The 19,823-nt window shown below is 42.4% G+C and overlaps 1 protein-coding gene across 1 annotated transcript in view; it reads right to left on the reverse strand.

Moving 5' to 3' along the window:
* The window catches only part of CC2D2A (coiled-coil and C2 domain containing 2A), a 165,496-nt gene that overhangs the window by 119,421 nt on the left and 26,252 nt on the right, over window positions 1-19,823 (reverse strand). Inside the window, exons 6-9 of the mRNA XM_073609863.1 lie at window positions 17,293-17,364; window positions 13,789-13,971; window positions 5,429-5,582; window positions 1,937-2,073 (exon numbers count right to left, since the gene is read on the reverse strand). Coding sequence (XP_073465964.1) covers window positions 1,937-2,073; window positions 5,429-5,582; window positions 13,789-13,971; window positions 17,293-17,364 — 546 coding nt within the window. The remainder of the gene's footprint in view (window positions 1-1,936; window positions 2,074-5,428; window positions 5,583-13,788; window positions 13,972-17,292; window positions 17,365-19,823) is intronic.

Below are 19,823 nucleotides of genomic sequence, written 5' to 3' on the forward strand. Positions count from 1 at the left end.
GAAGATTTGGAACAACTTACGGGGTGTCCCTCCAGTCCGTTTCGAAAACAAAGACCTACAGATTTTTCCAGATCTTTCAGCAGGCACCTTGGCTCGGAGAAGGCAACTTAGACCGCTCCTGGAACAACTAAGAAGGGCCAATATAAAATATAGTTGGGGGTTTCCAACATCCCTGCTAGTGATGAAGGAGGGCAGATCACTTAGGATGAGGTTCCCGGAGGAGATTCAGGACTTCTGTGAAAAGCTAGGCATTCCGGTCACTACACATTAAGAGGGGAAGACATCCGAGAAGACATCAAGGAACTTTGTATATCGAATGAAATGAGGGACTGTTTTTTCTTTCCCCTTTTTTTTTTTTCTCCTCGATGGGGAGTCTACTATGGGGTCTATTGTTTGTATTGAAGGATCTAAGGGGTTTGTAGGGGGGAGGAGGGTTTTCAATTATTAGGTATATAAACGGATGGCGGGTGCAGTTCTTTGAGCGGGGGGAGCTGGGGAGGTAATAATATAGGGCTGGGTGGTCTGTCTCCGTCGCTCCTGTCCCCCCTGCCTCCGTTTTAGGAGGTAAGCGGGACACTAGTGGCTGTCTTTGGAGTCTCACCCCTAAAAAATAAAAAAGAAGCTTGCAGCAGGGATTCGGTATGTCCCATACTAGCTGGCTTAAGGCCGTAGTTTGGCCGAGGGGGAGGGGCGGGGGAGGGGGGGCGAAGGGAGGGGGGGTGGAGTTAAACCTGCAGGGGAGGTTACAGCTGTGCAGTGGATGACTGACGAGTTTGGATAAATGTTTCCGGAATTATAACGTCAGAGTTAAAGTTTTTATCTTACAATGTGAAGGGCCTGAACTCGCCGAGTAAAAGACATAAAATTTTAAAGGAATTCCAATGCTATCAAGCAGATATAATATTTCTCCAGGAGACCCATCTGACCCTGGATTCAAATATTAAGCTGTACTCTCCAAAATTGCCCTTTTGGTTTTATAGCGACACTCCCATCAGGAGAGCTAAGGGAGTAGCAATTGGATTTTCTAAAACGTCAAAATTTTCTTTGTTAAATAGGTTGTCAGACCCAGAAGGACGCTATCTCTTCCTCAAGGGCAATGTGGGGAGTAAAACGCTCACTTTAGCGAATGTGTACTGCCCGAATAGAAATGCCTTTTTAAAACAGGTTCTGGTTAAATTGACGGAGTTTGAAGAGGGGGAGGTGGTTCTGGCGGGAAATTTTAATTTCTGTCTGGAACCCTCTGTAGCTAGTACGTCACGGGCACAGGGGACAAGCAAGGTTCAATTAGGAAGGATTAGGAGACGGTTGCACCAATGCCATCTGATGGATGTGTGGCGGTTGCAGCATGAAAAAGTAAAAGATTTCACCTTCTTCTCCCCTGTGCATGGGACATACTCAAGACTGGACTACATTATGATAGATCACAGTTTACTGGACTATGTAGTGGATACCAGAATAGAGATTACATCGCTATCAGATCACTCCCCTGTCACAATGAGGGTCAGGTTTCCCGAGTTGCAAAGAAAACCATTTTCGTGGAAGCTGAATGAAAATCTACTTAAAATTCCCCAAGTTTCAGACAAGGTGCAGGAAAAAATTGATTTCTTCTTTAAGGTCAACGACACGGGAGATATTTCTCCATCTATCCTTTGGGAAGCGCATAAAGCGTATATTAGGGGGCTCCTTATCTCCATTGGGGCAGGGGAGAAAAAAAAGAGAAAAGAAAAAAGGGAAAAACTTCTCGATGAAATTGTCTCGTTAGAACTGAACCATAAAAAGCTCAAGGGACAAAATCAGGACAGTTCCCGCCTGTTAGTGTCAAAAAGGGAGGAGTTAAAGGACAGTATGGAGCAGGATGCAAGGAGCGTATTTACTAAACTAACAAAAGAGAGATACTATTATGGTAATAATGTGAACCAGGGCTAAATGATCTTACCGCATCTTGCTGCAGTATCCTGTTCTCCAGAATGTTCTGATTGGTCCGGGAGACTTCTGGCCTTACACCAACATACAGGCCCTCATCTTCTAAGTACCTGGGCTGCATATTGTCAGGGAGCTTCTGGGACAGTGGCACTGGTTTTAAATGATAAAACAAAACAGAGTGAGAAAAAGACTTGTTACTGAAAACAGCAAAATTAAGAAGAAGAATGAACAGGACCATTTGGCGCCTCCTGGAAGTCCCTACTTTGACCAGCTTTTATCAGTTCTGGCTCTATTCTCTACACTAAAAGCTCTACACTTTTTTTGGCTACTAAATTTCTTAATATTGATTGAAGAAGAAGCCTAAGGACTGCTTCACACTGCCCCAGAGTGGTGCCTCTGTGCTTTAGGCAAAGAGCAGCTAAGCCGCAGGTTTCGTGCGGGTTAGCTGCTCTTTCCCATAGACTTCTATGAGGTCCTGCAGTTTTGATGCAGTTTCAGAAAGCACAACAAAAGATGCAGCACACAGGAGTTTTGTTATGCTTTCTGAAACCGCACCAAAACTGCAGAACCTCATTAGAAGTCTATGGGAAAGTGCAGCTAATCCACACACAAAAAAAAAAAGCAGGATAGCTGTGCTTTAGCAAAAGCACAGCAAGGCAGTGTGAATGCTAAGTTTAGTAAGGATACAACCATGTCTAGTATTCTGGTAACTGAAAGTAGGTAATACCTGTATAGATGGTATATGAATCTTTTTTTTTTTACGTGCCTTTATTAAAGGATAAATTCACCTTTTATGAAAAAGATGAATGCACATATTTTTGCAGAAAAAAGAAGCAGATCATGAGTGCAAAGTCAGGCTTCTGCATGCTCTCCCTCCAGCTTCCTGCCCGTACCTCTGTACAGCTTTCAGGTAGAAAGCTGGGAGGAAGAGAGGATGTGTACTTGTAATCCATTGAGAACTACAAGCCTTCTGCTGCAGTAGGAGACAGGACTTGTAGTTTTTTCATTCACAGATCCCTGTGAATGGATGACGCTGCTCTGTGGGAGGAGCCCTGCACAGCCACGCCAATTTTAAATGTGACATCAGCTGCACGGGTGAGAAACCCCCCCCTCTGCTGTCACATTTACAGGTGTAACATGCAGCATGTTCTGAAGGTGACCTATCCTTTAACATTTTCTCCACATTTAATTTTAATTAATAAAACAAAGTACACTGATACAAGTTTACAGAAGTCATCATATATACAGTGGGATCAGAGTTAGTATACATGTAAAGCCTCTCTGAAAAGCGCTCCATGTTAGATGGACTTTCATAGGGTGGTAAAGCAGCAGCTTCCAGTTGTTTGTCAGGTGACCCTCCTGCCTCTTGAATGTCTGTATTTTTTCTCATCCACAGGCTGGAGGTGTTTGTACAAATGTCACAGCAAATTTACCTTGGTATATTGTGTTTGACAGGCGGCACTGCCTGTCAAAATAATCGGTTGAAGTCAATGGATTGTACCCCAATCAGAAGCCCAATGCTTGGCTTGCAGTTGCTGTGCAGTATTTTTATACAAAAAACCCCTTCCAGCTGAAGCAACAAAACTACAGGAATATGTCATTCCCACCACTCGCGTCTCTGGTTGTCGGTCAGTATCTGCTCTCACCATACATCTTATGGCTTATTTGAAGATGCATATGGAACTAGTCCAGATATCCATATGGCAGATTAATAGACTGGATTTGGACATTTGGATCATCTCCATCACGTCTATACCTGATGAACATATTTATCCAGCAGGTAATATATCAAACAGACAGCAGATTTCCACTAGTTTGAGAGAGAGGATAAGAATTTCTCATTGAAAAAGAATGTCATTTATAAAAAGGACACTTGCCATTTCATTTGTTCACAAACAACTGTCCACCAATCCTTACTAGTACATGGACTGATGGACACAAAATGGCATCAGAACTGTTTCTACAGTGACAATATGACTAGATAAATGCTATTTTTACCTGTAAATCCAAAATCAATATTTCAGTACCGTATATACTCGAGTATAAGCTGACCCAAATATAAGCCGAAGCACCTAATTTTACCACAAAAAACTGGGAAAACGTATTGATTCGAGTATAAGCCTAGGGTGAGAAATGCGCAGATACTGTAAGTGGAAAAGAGGGTCAGCAACGCCCATTTGCAGCCTCACTGTGCCCATTTGCAGTCATAGGTCCCCCAAACTTCAAACTCGGTAGTTAAGGGTTCCTAGATGCCCCCTAGCTGCAGCCAAAATTTGGGGTCTCTGGACCCAAAGGGTCCGGAAATGACATTGCTGCAGATAGACACAGTTTACCGACGATTTTGGGGTCCCGTATCTCAGGGCCACTAGGCAATTTGGTGTGCACACCCAGTGGAACTAGCACTACAACATATCCAAAGCTGGAGTTCCTAGCACTAAGTAGCCCCGAGATACGGGGCCCCAAAGTCGGTTTGGAAAATGTCAAGCACTTTTCTGCAGCAGAGAATGACATTTTCCGAACCAACTTTGGGGCCCCGTATCTCGGGGAACCCCAGTTCCTAGCACCAAGTGGCCCCGAGATACGGGGCTCCAAATTCGGTTCAGAAAATGTCATTCTCTGCTGCAGAAAAGTGCTTGACTTGAGTATAAGCCGAGGGGGGCATTTTCAGCACAAAAAAATGTGCTGGAAAAACTCGGCTTATACTCGAGTATATACAGTATATTGGCACCGCGACTGACTTTATAGTTTTCTTCACCCCTTTGCAACATCAGAATCCATATATTCAATGACAGGGTAGGTGGGCCTTAATGCCCAGCCAAAGTGTATATGAATCCCTATTTTGTTTGGGGGCATGCTACATCAGCTCCCACAAAACTATGACTGAGCTGATATCAATGATCAGAAGCAGGTAAGATGGGCTCCTGATGACATGGCATGGTGTGGCTAATCACAGTGTGGCATGATTGGGACCCCCCAGCGGCTTTGGATGTCATGACCCACTAAAGGCCAACTCCCAGCATTGGCAACGCATTAAGCAAACTGTTTTGTGTGAATCTGCTGCGAGTTTCTGACCTAGAGATCCTGCCAGTAACAGAACTTTCTGTTTCAGATTGACGTTGCTAAGCCACTGCCATGTAATTAGTAGCAGTGTTGTCAGCCTGCCATGTACACGTCTTCAGTTTGCGTTTATGCTCCCCATCTGATATGCAGCTCAAAATCTGACCTCTGGTAAGGTCCTGAAATTGTTTGGCAGGTCACAAGCAGACTGGACAGCCAATATGGAGCCTGATGGCTGGGTAAGTAAACTTTGTCATCAGCCAAATCTGACTAAGCCAGATGTTTGTCACTTCTGCAAAACGCTTTATGTGTAGGACAAGAACTGTATACATATTTTGGATCCCCAAATATGTGAGCTATAGTGGCCTTCATCTCTAAGCATATATATTTTGCCGCAGAGTCAATGACATGCCAGACATAGCCTGATGTATGAAGGTGTAACAATTACCTTGTCGCAGGCTGGGTATAAACAGGAGGTCTTTTTCTTTCTGTAGCCGGTTGTGATAACCTTCATATTCAGCTGCAGTAATCTCTATGAAGTCACGCGCTGTCTGCTCTATAAGAAACAGATCATCCTCTGGAACCAAGGACTTGTCTTCTCCCTGGAACGATGTCACCAATTCAGTACAATATCAGCACCATCTCTTAATTTAATGACATTGATGAGCACAGGAATAGCAGCTGCAATATAATTAATAAAGTAATAAAATCATCCAGTCGCCCTTGCGTGCATTAGTAGCAATGAGAACAATTGTATGTACGTGCAGTTAGAATTAAATGGCCTTCTCACCGTCTTGTGACTTTCGCTCACTGACTCTTTCACACGCCCCAGAACTTTCTCTACATGTTATTGTTTATAATTCTTGCGCAGAAGTCTGGCTTTTTTACATTTGGATCTGTCGGGTTTTTACTGTTGCCTGTATCCCCCGTTGGGGAGAATTTATCTCACTTCCTGTTCCTGAAGCAGAAAATTACAAGGACAGACAGTGACTGAAAACTTATTGGACCTCTGTGAGGTTTTTATTGCTGTATTCTTCTGTCCCGGGGACTCCTTTCACCCTCGTTTCTTGTCCTGGTGTCAAAGACCAGAAAAACCTGACCAAGACCGTTTAAGAGCTCTTCCCCACACTGCATAAACATGCAACTAAAACCGACCACAGAAATGAGATAAAAGTAGTCTCATCAGCTACAATAAGGAATCATTTCAGTAAATGTAAATGCCATCCACTCTAGGAGGTAAGACCAAGGGACAGGTTTGAAAATCTTATCTAGTTGCATAGAAAAAAAAGAGGGTTTCACCATGTCAGATCAGTGTGTTGTTGCCACATTCCTAATTGTCCATCAAGAAAAAAAAGATTCCCCCTTCGTTGGGACTTTATAGGCAGCAACCACACAAAGGAATTTGAAAAAATGTAATTTATTAAATGTTCATAAAATCATTCGATCATACAATGACCGATGGTAAAAAAGACATAGAAAAAAAATACTACACGAATATACAAAAAAGTATAAACAAGACAAAAAACACAACAAGTTAAGTGGTATGTACAACAAATAAGTAATTGTTACTCTCCGGTATATAATGATCTCCAGTGCCCAGGAGATCTTTATATACCGGAGAGTAACAATTACTTTTTTGTCGTACATACCACTTGACTTGTGTTTTTTGTCTTGTTTATAATTTTTTGTATATTCGTGTAGTATTTTTTCTCTGTCTTTTTAACCATCGGTCATTGTATGATCGAATGATTTTATGAACATTTAATAAATTACATTTTTTAAAATTTCGTTGTGTGGTTGCTGCCTATAAAGTCCCAACGAAGGGGGAATCTTTTATCTTGATATCTAGTTGCATAGGTCATGTCATGAGTGTCTGGATGGTCTTCCCTGCTTCTCTTTCCATTTAGCTTAAGGCCCCTTTTACACTGGGGCGGGAGGTGCATCGTCGTTTTAGCGGCGGTATTCGGCCGCTAGCGGCCAAGAAAGGGTTAAAAACTACCACAAAGCACCTCTGCAGAGGCGCTTTACCGGCGGTATAGCCGTGGTGCCCCATTGATTACAATTGGTAGGAGTGTATACACTGCTCCTTCACCGCTCCAAAGATGCTGCTAGCAGGACTTTTTTCAGCGTCCTGCCAGCGCACTGCTCCAGTGTGAAAGCCCTCGGGCTTTCACAATGGAGACACAGCAGCGGCTGTTTCAGGTCAGTTTGCAGGCGCTATTTTTAGCGCAATAGCACCTGCAAAACGACCCAGTGTGAAAGGGATCTAAAGGAAAAGTATGGGTTTGTAAAAAGAACAAACATTCATACTCACTTCTATGCTGCAGCATCCGTGTGATGCAACAGCTGTCCCACGTTGATTCTAAGATAAAGAACTGAGCAGACACATGACCACTGATTTCTCAGTTTGCTTGGATTGGAGAGTGGTAACTGCCAGTCACCACTCTCCGCTCTGCTACTCCAGCACTCACTGGAGCACCAGGCAGAGGAGGGTACGGGCACAGCTGGCTTTGCTCTGACACACGCCGAGAGGCGGAGCGAGCGGTCAATCAAGCAGCTGGGTGGATCTCGACAATATTTTTTGGATACTTCCAGATCCTGGACTGGCTCTGCTCCATGATTTCTTCACTGAGCTGAGCATAAATATTAGAACTTCTCTAGGCAACATAAAATGTTTAGGCTTTATAACCCCTTTAAGCACAGAAATAACAAAATAGACATTGTACCAACAAAATTGTATCTTTTATAGCAGTTGTACCATGTGCCTTTATATGATTGCACAGTGGGTTGTCACCAGAACAGGGGAAGTCTTGCCATGGGGACTGGGAATCCTGCAGACAACCAGGAATGCTCTCATTTGGGGGGGGGGGGGGTTCCCTCTCACTTCTTGTTTTAGCTTTCGGATAGGAAGTGAAGGGAAATCTCCCCAATGGGACACAGATGGTGAAAAAAAAAAACTGACAGAGGTTTTAACCCTCGCTTACTCTATGGAAAAAAAAAAGTTTTGCCTTTCGTTCTACTTTAACTGTATTGCAAAAAGTAAAGGTTACACTGGTTGTGGATGGTAAGATTGGCTCCACAGTAACAAACCTTTTGGACTACAAAATTAGCAAAGCGGTGCAATCAAAGAGCACTGTAATCATGCTGGATTAAGCTGCCAATCTGCCATTATGTAGTTAACCCAACTGTTTTATTTCATATGTAATTAAAGGGGGCAATCCCTGTACGCGGATGACCTATTATTCTACATAACTTCTCCGCTAATTTCAATACCAGTTATAATTGGCGTGCTAAACTCTTTTAGTGGTATATTGGGATTAAAGGTCAATATGTCCAAATCCACGGCCCTAAATGTTTCTTTACCGCCCGAAATACTTTCACAACTCTCAAATAACTTCACGTTCTCCTGGGCCCAGAAGGCTATCCCCTATTTGGGGATATACTTGACTCCGGATATTAAGGAATTATTTAAAGCCAACTATCCCCCATTAATTGCAAAGTGTAAGGGGGATCTTCAATATTGGTCAAGATGTGGTCTGTCCTGGCTGGGAAGGGTGCATGCCGTGAAGATGACTCTCCTACCTCGCCTTCTATATTTATTTCGTTCACTGCCAATTCCCCTCCCGAAGAGCTTCTTAGGGAAATTCCAATCTGAGATAATCCGCTTTGTCTGTGGTAACAAGGGGTATAGATATCCATCTAAAATACTGATACGCCTGAAATCACAGGGTGGCTTGGGATTACCGGACCTCTGGGGATACTATCAGGCAGCACAGTTATCCCAAATATCAATAGCCTTTTCTAAGGGCCCAAAACCAGAATGGCTCTCTATGGAAAGGTGGGCAACACCCCTCAACACCATCGATTTCCTTTTATGGTGTGATCCCAAACAAAGGCCGGCTATAATGGCTCCTACCCTATCACCCTCCATCTCTTTAAGCACTAAACTATTAAAAAACTCCTCTCTCATATCCCCTCTAAAGCCATTATCACACATTTTTCATAACCCTAAGTTCCCCCCAGGATTAAATATTCAGGCCTTCCGATGGTGGACAGATAAGGGTCTCTACCGTATAGGTCACTTCTTTTCCCAAACTGGTCCCCTTACTTTATCCCACTGTATTAACAAGCTTGAAATGCCCATATCGGAAAGTTTTAGATAAACACAAATATCTAATTTCCTAAATACCATTTGGATCATTAGACCTGAACCTCCCTCATTTACCCCCTATGAGTACTGGGTCTCCAACTTCTCAGAACAGAAGGGGGGCATCTCCCTAATTTACAAAGCATTACAGACGAGACTGGACAAGCTGAGCTACGCGAGAGCCTGGGAACAAGACTCGGGTGAATCATGGCAGCCAACAGTATGGTTCAGGTCCTGGACTCGTTCTTTTAAAGGTATCTGTAACATTTCCCTTATCGAGGCTAATATAAAGGTTATGTCCAGGTGGTACTATGTCCCCTCTAAATTAGCTTTGATCTATCCTGGGACTTCTCCTTTGTGCTTTAGGGGATGTGGGCTTGTTGGGACCATGATACATATTTGGTGGACCTGCCCACGGATCAGATCTTTCTGGCGGAAAATCTTCCAAATCATTAGCAATTTAGTAAAGTCACCAGTTGGACCCAGCTCCTACTTAGCCTTATTCAATCACACCATCCCAGATTCACCTAAACCTCTACAGGACCTCGTTTTCTTTGTACTGTTAGGAGCAAAAATCACTATAGCAAAGGCCTGGAAAAAAACAACGGTGGCTCTTCAGCATTGTAAAAAGGTGTCTTGGATAATGGCTCAGGAACAAATAGTAGCTAAGCTTAATGACAACATGGAAAAATTTTATGCAATATGGGAACCTTGGGCCACGTTCTGTAATATAGCTTTAATACCGGGGACGGGACCGACGGCTGGACCTGCTCATACTCTAAACTGATCAACTCTCCACTCTTCTTTTTCTCTGCTCTCCCCTCTCCTTCATTCTTTCTGTCTTCTCTCTGGTCTTTCTTAGTCTCTCAGGCCCTTTCTGGAAAATTTAGCCCTCTCAATCCCATCGGATGGGTTGATCCGGGATAAGATGGGTTGGGACGTCGGGGAGACTCCACCACCGCTAGTTAATCTTGATTTTCCCTTACTCAGGAGCCTGGAGGAAGTGTGCACCACCATAGTGCCCTTCCTCTAGGACCTCCCATTACCGGAGACAGCGAAGGCTGCTGGGAGGACCCTTATCACACCTACAGTCAGATCCTATAGGGGTAGTGTGTGTGGGCCCCGGCAGATCCTGGCGGGCTCTCCTTAAAATATACACTCATACATGGTATTTTTCTAGAGCGGTGGGGAGTCCCATCCGACTATTCTGTCCTGAACACTAGGTCCAGACTTATGATTCCTAGGATTATCTTTCGGTAACGTTCTAATATTTTCCTTATTTTTTTTTTCTATTATTTTGGTTTATTATTACTCTTATTCAGCTTTTCAATGTCTTGCTAACTTACCAAATCTTCAGTTTTATCCTTATTGTTCTGTTCGTTTTTGTCCAAAAAAGCATGTAGCTATTTCAGGATTTCATTGTATTCTGAATTATGCAACTGTATGTTTTTCTTTTTTTTATTTCTTTATTTTGTGAAAATTTTTCAATAAAAATCTTTAAAATTAAAGGGGGCAATCCTGGAATTACTGACAGACTGGCAAGCTTAAAGCCGACTTTAATGATCCTTATAGATTCAATTTATTGGAAGCAAAGGGGTTCTGAAGTGCTTGCCCCGGCACATTGCCGCTACAGATGTAGGGGCTGATGAATCTTACTCAACTACTGCTCCTTTTTTTTTTTAGTTAAGTCGTATTACAGAATGAAATCTATAAACCAGTAAAGAAAATTATTTTCATAACCTTTTGCACACCCTAGGCCAGTGATGGTGAACCTTGGCACCCCAGATGTTTTGGAACTACATTTCCCATAATGCTCAACTTCACTGCAAAAGGGCAGGAGCATCGAGGAAAATGTAGTGCCAAAACATCTGGGGTGCCAAAGTTGGCCATCATTGCCCTAAGCCCTATGCAGTATGTTTGAAGCCTCAGCTCCTTCTGTTAGGATTACAAATATCTGCCCTGAGATACAGGCCAGAATTTACATTTTCAAACAACAAGAAAAGTACCAAAGTGTTTCAGTGTAGCAAGATAGTCTTCCAAAGGCTAGTATGAGAACAGGCACAGTGTTGTACAAAATAACATGATGTACAACATTATTTTCAAGAGATCACTTGAAAAAGTCGGTTAAGATGAAAAATGTCGGGATGCTGTTGGGCGTGAGCAGTAAGTGACGTAGACTGAAGTGCTGTAACTGGAAGTGTCGTCAGACTCTCGGCTGAGCATGGTGGTGAAATCTAAGCAGCTGGCAGGGTGCTTGCGGCTTCTATATGACTATCAGTTATGGTTTATTTGATTTATAGTGCATGCTACAATGCAAGAAGTATTATGGTGAGCTTTATTATTGCAAAATAAAATGTTAGTTTTGGTTTTACTGCACTATTGGAGGCGTTTTTTTTCTCTACATGATTACTGGTCTATTGTGAGCGGAGAGGTGATGAAGAGATACAGTAGATGTGGAATCAGACTGCGTAGATGCTGTTCTAATGCTTTAATTGCCTATCTGAAACATGACAGGCAAATTAATCTGGTGAGTCACACTGGATAGGGTTGAGGTTGTGGCGTTTACTGGATTTGCACTGGTGATACATTTTGCTGGAAGAGGATAAAGAGTGGACATGTCACATTTTTTTTTTTTTAAACGGAATCATTTGGACTGATCACATCATTTTTGGAATATTCACTTTTTTTGCAACACTAATGCCGCGTACACACGATCACACATTCCGACAACAAAATCCATGTTTTTTTTTCCAACGGATGTTGGCTCAAACTTGTCTTGCATACACACAATCACACAAATCTTGTTGGAAATTCCGAACGTCAAGATCGCGGTGACGTACAACAATAGAAAAATGAAGTTCAATAGCCAGTGCGGCTCTTCTGTTTGATTCCGAGCATGCGTGGAATTTTGTGCGTCGGAATTGTGTACACACGATCAGAATTTATGACAACAAATTTTGTTGTAGGAAAATTTGAGATCCAGATCTCAAATTTTGTTTGTCGGAAATTCCGACGGAAAATGTCCGATGGAGCCTACACACAGTCGGAATTTCCGACAACAAGCTTCCATCGAACATTTCCCGAAAATCTGACCGTGTGTACGCAGCATTAGTGTGTTCAAGGACGTTTGTTCCCTTAGATAGTCGTTTATTTTATTCAAAGTTGTTATGTTATTTGATAATATTGTTTCACAGCGCTACTAATGATTAAGCCTTTTGTTATTTAATCATACTGTGATTTACACTATATTGCCAAAAGTATTGGGACGCCTGCCTTTACACACACACATGAACTTTAATGGCATCCCAGTCTTAGTCCGTAGGGTTCAACATTGAGTTGGCCCACTCTTTGCAGCTATAACAGCTTCAACTCTTCTGGGAAGGCTGTCCACAAGGTTTAGGAGTGTGTCTATGGGAATGTTTGACCATTCTTCCAGAACCGCATTTGTGAGGTCAGGCACCGATGTTGGACGAGAAGGCCTGGCTCGCAGTCTCTGCTCTAATTCATTCCAAAGGTGTCCTATCGCATTGACTCCATGCAGGCCAGTCACGTTCCTCCATCTTAAACTCACTCATCCATGTCATTATGGACCTTGCTTTGTGCTCTGGTGCACAGTCATGTTGGAACAGGAAGGGGCCATCCCCAAACTGTTCCCACAAGGCTGGGATCAGGAAATTGTCCAAAATACCTTGGTATGCTGACGCCTTAAGAGTTTCCTTCACTGAATCTAAGGGGCCAAGCCAAAGCCCGGAAAAAAACCCCACACCATAATCTCATAGCTCCCAACTGTCCCTGATTTCGAGGGACTGTCCCTGATTTGAGGAATGTCCCTCTGTCCCTCTTTCCTCCTCATTTGTCCCTCATTTTGCTCTGCTTTCTAAATTACTGCATTTGTAAATTCCAAATGCCAATATAAAGGAATACTAGTGGTAAAAAAAAAAAACACTTGTGGGTTTAACCAATCTTGTTTTTTTTTTTGGTACAATTCTCCTTTAGGGGGGCGTGGCAAGGGGTGTGTCTTATGCCTGCATACTTTTGCTGATAGGTGCCCCTCATTCCCATCTCAAAAAGTTGGGAGGTATGTAATCCCCACTCTACAAAATGATTTGGAGGGGTGGCCCAATACTTTTGGCAACTTAGTGTGGATGAGCGAGTTTGGGGTGGAGGAACTTGACTGGCCTGCCTGAGTCCTGACCTCAACCCAATAGAACACCTTTGTGATGAATTACAGCAGAGACTGTGAGCCAGGCCATCTTATCCAACATCAATACCTGACCAAATGGAAGAATGGTCAAACATTCCCAAAAGACAACCCTAAACCTTGTGGACAGCCTTCCCAAAAGAGTTGAAGCTGTTCTAGCAGCAAAGGGAGAGCCAACTCAATATTGAACCCTTTGGACTAAAACTGGGATGCCATTAAAGTTCATGTGCGTGTAAAGGAAGGGTGTCCCAATACTTTTGGCAAAATAGTGTATGTATTTAATCTTTGTTTACTCTTGAAGGCATACAGTATAATTTAACTATATATATGTGCATGGTTTACATTTTACTCAATAAAGCTTTCGGCTGACCTGTCTCCCAACCCTTGAGGATGCCCAGCATTCCCTATCTCCAAATGTCAGGACCTTTTTATTCATATTAGACGACTTTGACATTTATACCATTCCTTCTTCTGCTTCCTCTGCCTCCTCTTCTTCCACTCTAGAGCTAGACTCGCCCGCATCATCCTTTTGAGCCTCCACCTTTTTCTCCTGGTCCTTTCCTTCGTCTGTTTCTGGATCAGGATCAAAGTTAAACGTGAAGAAATTGTACGATTTATCTGCAGTGGGAGCTCCATCAGGGACCTGAAGAAGACCAAACCAATTTGCTTTACATAACCTTCAACCTCTTTGGCTTACTCAAAATGTAGCATTTTTTTTGACAACTTATGACCTGTGGGAGCCATACAGAAAGCTCTAGGCTAATATTACATAAGCTGAAACCATGGGCTCCCCTTACAAGTAAAACTGGAATTTGGATACTCCAGAGAAGCCTCAGTGGCCAATAAGAAAGTGTACATGTTTGTGCTTTGAGGTGGGGTGGAGCAGTTTGAGGAGGAGGAGGAAGAGGACCAGGGGTTCTGCCATCGGTAGTCACAATCTGCATATTAGTAAGTTCTGGGAATTCCAGGGTACTCTGAAAGTAATCTGTGTTTGCCTGTTCTAAGAACCTGGGGATGCTTTGCCAGGTAAGGAGAGCCCACATGTTTGCTTTAATACCCTTTGGGTTATAGAACAACATCCAGCACTGTAAAGAAGGCAACTTAATGGGGTCTGTGGTTCGCTTTTGCTGCTCTGTTCTGCAGTCTGCCAACCCGAAATCCCAAGCTGCCGTAAGCTGCAAAATTCAGTGGTAGTGTTTATCACTGCTCCCACAACCTCCGGCAAGTTCCTATTGACACATGAGATAGTTGAATGACTGATCAACAATCACTTAGGGGGCTGACAGATGTACTTTAAAGCTGAAGTTTAGGAGTGAATATAATCAAAATTATATTTCTAACTAAATTGCTTTATATACTGGCTGACTGCCCAGGTCATTGTTCAAACAGATAGACACAATGGGGTGAATTTACTAAAACTGGAGAGTGCAAAACCTGGTGCAGCTGTGCCTGGCAGCCAATCAGCTTCTAACTTCAGCTTGTTCAATTAAGCTTTGCCAAAAAAAAAAACAGTTTGGCTTCTATGCAGAGCTGCACCAGATTTTGCACTATATAGTTTTAGCAAATCAACCCCATTATGTTCTGAAGTTCTATGGCAGAAAAAACTCCTAGGACAGCCTAGTGTCCTTCACCCCTTCACCTAAAAAGGGGGACTGGCCTTTCCAAATTTCTATGCTTGTTATCTAGCTTCTCAACTTGTGAATGTACATGACTGGCCTAACCCTAGTGCAACGAATGCGTGCACAGCAACTGAGGCTGCTAGAACATCCTCTTTTGAGACTTTGCATAATATTGTTTACTGGTGACAGGACCCTCCACTCCATGGTACAGTTTACTAAACACTACCCTTTATTTGTCTGTCTGTATTCAGAAGCATCTTACAGTATCCCTGCACAATGGTCCACCCTACCTAATACTCTCCTGTGGTCGAATCCCTCCCTTCTGGAATTATGTAGTATTCCTGATGTGCAAAGATAGTCCTATAAAAAGGTATTAAAGTATATGTAAACCCTCACCTTGTAAAAACAACCCATTCCATTTAAAATAGAAATGACAGGCAAAACATTTGAGTATACAGTAGGTGGGGCAGGTACCTAGTTCCTCCAAAAATGCTGCACCTCGTCACCCTACAGCAAGACTTAGGGGTTGATTTACTAAAACTGGAGTGCAGCTCTGCATGTTGCTCAATCGGCTTCTAACATCAGTTTATTCAATTAACCACTTCAGCTCCGGAAGGTTTACCCGCCTTCATGACCAGGCCATTTTTTGCGATACGGCACTGCGTTACTTTAACAACTGCGCGGTCGTGCGGCGCTGTACACAAATAAAATTGATGTCCTTTTTTCCCCACAAATAGAGCTTTCTTTTGGTCGTATTTGATCACCTCTGGGTTTTTATTTTTTCTTTTGCGCAATAAACAAAAAAAAGACCGACAATTTTGAATAAAAAAAAAAAAACATACGCAATAATTGTTCTTAAAAGAAATCGAATTTCTTCATCAATTTAGGCCAATACATATTTTTGGTAAAAAAAAAATCCCATTAAGTGTATATTGATTGGTTTGCGCAAAAGTTATAGCGTCTACAAACCACGGGATATATTTTTGGAATTTTTATTTACCGTATTTATCGGCGTATAACACGTACTTTTTTCCCCCTTATAATCAGTGGAAAATCACGGGTGCGTGTTATACGCCGATGCCCGCCAATCCCCCGCTGACTGTGAGTGGAGGAGCGATCGCCGCTGACATTCATACATAGCCGAGTATACTCGGCTAGCTCCGCTCACAGTCCCGCCCTAAGATGGACATAACACAGGGACTGGGTGTGACTGTGAGCGGAGCTAGCCGAACGTAGCCGAGTACACTCGGCTATGTATGAATGTCGGCGGCACTCGGCTCCGCCCACAGGGCTCCGAGAGGAGCCGAAAGCAGCCGAGAGTCTCGGCGGCCATAACGGCAGTGTCACTGGCCGCAGATGACACAAGGCTGCAGATGACACAACAAGGCAGCAAATGACACAACAAGGCTGCAGATGGACACCGTTAAGGCTGCATTGATGGCAATTTAAATGTAAGTTTTTTTCTCCTTAAAAAGTTTTTTTCCTTAAAATTCCCTCCTAAACTTGGGGCGCGTGTTATACACCGATAAATACGGTATTTCAATTTTTTTTTACTAGTAATGGAGGAGGTCAGCAAATTATAGCGGGACTGCGATATTGTGGCGGACAAATCAGACACCTAACTAACACTTTTTGGGGACCAGTGACACTATCACAGTGATCAGTGCTAAAAACAGATGCACTGTCACTGTACTAATGACACTGGCAAGGAAGGGGTTAAGATCAGGTGCGCTCAAACGGTTAAATGTGTTCCTAGGGAGTGCTTGCTAACTGTGTGGGGGGTGCTTGCACTGTGGGAAGGCGGAGCTCTGTGTCCCTTTTTAGCAGGAGCACAGCCTTCCCTTGTCACAGAATGGCGATCTGCCTTGTTTACATAGGCGTCCGCCAGACCCACTGATTGGACATGGAGGGAACCAATCACAGCGGGCGGGTCTCCGGCTTCGCGCATGCGTGCCCCAGACCCAGAAGTGCAGAATCATGTACAGGTACATGATTCTGCCCAGAGCGGCCACCCTGCCGCAGTAAATGTACGTGGGGCGGTCGGGCATCTGGTTAAGCTTTCACAATAAAACCTAAAAGCTGATTACTGGTTACTATGCACAGTTGCTCCAGATTCTGTTTGCTCCAGTTTTAGTAAATCTCCCCCTATGTGACCAGTCCACACCAAGACAACTAGATATGATTCAAATTATTTTTGTTTTTTTATCTGCTCTTTGTACTTTCATAAAGTTACTACACTTTGGAGAAAATTCCTTTGCACAGGTAGATAAAAAGTTTCTTATGAAAACAGTAAGCTTCATTTACGATGGAACATTTGAAACACAAAATGGAAGAGATTGGCTTACATGAGATTCCTGAACTGTCCTGATGGCATCACGGAACCTTACTCTGGACTGCAGCTGTGCTTCAACTTCTTGCTATGGAACACAAGGTAGGAAAACCGGCCAGTATGGACATAAGCATATACAGTATTGAAATTTTATTTTCCATAGCTCTGACATGGTGCTTCATGGAATATCTTTCACATTAGTTCCTGCTCAATTGGAATTTACAGTCCAAGGCTCCATTCACACTGGTGGGGGTTCCCAGCAATTAGCTGCTGGACAAAGCCCCATTGAAAGCAATGGGAGACTGACAGCTCCTGCAGCCGCTCGCATGTAATTGCTCCAGTATGAATTACCTGGAAATGCTCGGCCCTGGGCGCAGTCTGTCTGTTTTCCAGGGCCGAGCATTCACAGGTAATCGCTCCATGAGCTGTCAACCTCCTATTGCTTTCAATGGGGCTTCCTCCCCCAGCTAATAGGTGTAACCTCACTGCAGCTCCCACAGGTAATCGCACACGGTCCCATTTGCAATTTTGAATTGGACCTAATTTTGCTCAAACTGTCACTTGTACACACACACACACACACACACCATTTAAACATTATACCAGCAAGCTTATCTTTCATATGTAACCTTCATGGTAACGTTATGCAATTCAATAAACAAATGATTACTTTTTCCATCAATTTCTCCAGAAAGGAAAAAAAAAAAAAAAAAAATCAATAACCAATAACACATTTGATCAATATGCCACACACAGAGAAGTGGGTTTTGATCAACAGCTAAGATATCTTTGTATGTTATTGATCGCATCTCTGTTTCCACCATGTAATCTCATAAGCCGATTGATCAAATTAGGATCGTTTTCATGAACAAGGCATCTCAGTGCTGTCGACTGAAGCAAAACGATCAATAATTTTCTGTCCTGCTTGATCAACTCAGTTTTGATCAGATTCTATCAAACTTAGTTGATTGACCAGGACTAAATCATCAGCCATATTTGTCCATATGTCCATATTTTAAAACTCAGCAGCTGCAGTATTTGTAGCTACTGACTTTAAAAAAAAAAAAAATTCAGCGGAACTCCGCTTTAATTCACTTTTAATATTCAAAGCAAACTCATCCATCCACCCACATCTCCATGCTTTATTCTGTTGAGAAATCATTTTGAAAATCACCACCCTAGCATTTCTGGCCATTGCCATCTTGAGTAAGGGCAGATGATTCATGTAACATTCACTTCCTGGAATCCATCTGCCCTTTGCTTAGGAATGCACGCAGGAGAGTAGAGTTGCACGATTCTGGATAAAATGAGAATCACAATTTTTTTGCTTAGAATAAAGATCACGATTCTCGCAGCATAACATCATCTTTCACATTATACAAAAAAATTGGGCTAACTTTACTGTTTCGTTTTTTTTTTTTAATTCACTGAAGTGTATTTTTCCCCAAAAAATTGCATTTGAAAGACCACTGCGCGAATATAGTGTGGCATAAAATATTGCGACGACCGCCATTTTTTTTTCTAGGGTCTCTGCTAAAAATATATATATATATATATATATATATAGGCCCTGAAGTCAGAAACTAAAAAAAAATAACAAGTAAAAATATGATATACTTCCCTATCTATTTACTAATGCTAGCAGCATAGGAATTTAAAATAGTCAATGTTTATTGAGAGAGTAAAGTTCCACTTTAAAGGGAGGCAGATGCTACTGGTTTTTTTTTTGTTTTTTTTTATAGTACAACACTGAGAATAATAAGTTGGTGATAATGAATGCATAAACTTCCATCTTTTAGTCAGTTTGAGAAAGGACATGGGATGGCCAAAAAAAAAAAAAAGGATTCTATAAAACTGATATGAGGAGCCATAAAGTGTGCAGTTGGGGATCGCTTTTTCTTAACTTAAAAGACTTGTTCACACCACGTCTGTTGAACTGTTTTAATCTGCATAGATCAATGCAGGCTCAAAGCAAAGGTGTGCGCTGCAAAAAATACAGCATACAGTGCCTTGAAAAAGTATTCATACCCCTTGAAATTTTCCACATTTGGTCATGTTACAACCAAAAACGTAAATGTATTTTACTGGAGTTTTATGTGATAGACCAACACAAAGTGGCACATAATTGTGAAGTGGAAGAAAAATGATAAATGGTTTTCCAAATTTTTTACAAAAAAAACATCTGAAAAGTGTGACGTGCATTTGTATTTGTATTCAGCCCCCTGAGTCAATACTTTGTAAAACCACCTTTCCCTGCAATCACAGCTACAAGTCTTTTAGGGATGTCTCTACCAGCTTTGCACATCTAGAGAGTGACATTTTTGCCCATTTTTTTCTTTTGCAAAATAGCTTAAGCTCTGTCAGATTGGATGGAGAGCGTCTGTGAACAGCAATTTTCAAGTCTTGCCACAGATTCTCAAATGGATTTAGTTCTGGACTTTGACAGGGCCAGTCAAACACATGAATATGCTTTGATCTAAACCATTCCATTGCAGCTCTGACTGTAGGTTTAGGTTGTTGTCCTGCTGGAAGGTGAACCTCTGCACC

This window comes from Aquarana catesbeiana, linkage group LG01, assembly GCF_042186555.1.
Source record: "Aquarana catesbeiana isolate 2022-GZ linkage group LG01, ASM4218655v1, whole genome shotgun sequence".
Classification (NCBI taxonomy): Eukaryota; Metazoa; Chordata; class Amphibia; order Anura; family Ranidae; genus Aquarana; species Aquarana catesbeiana.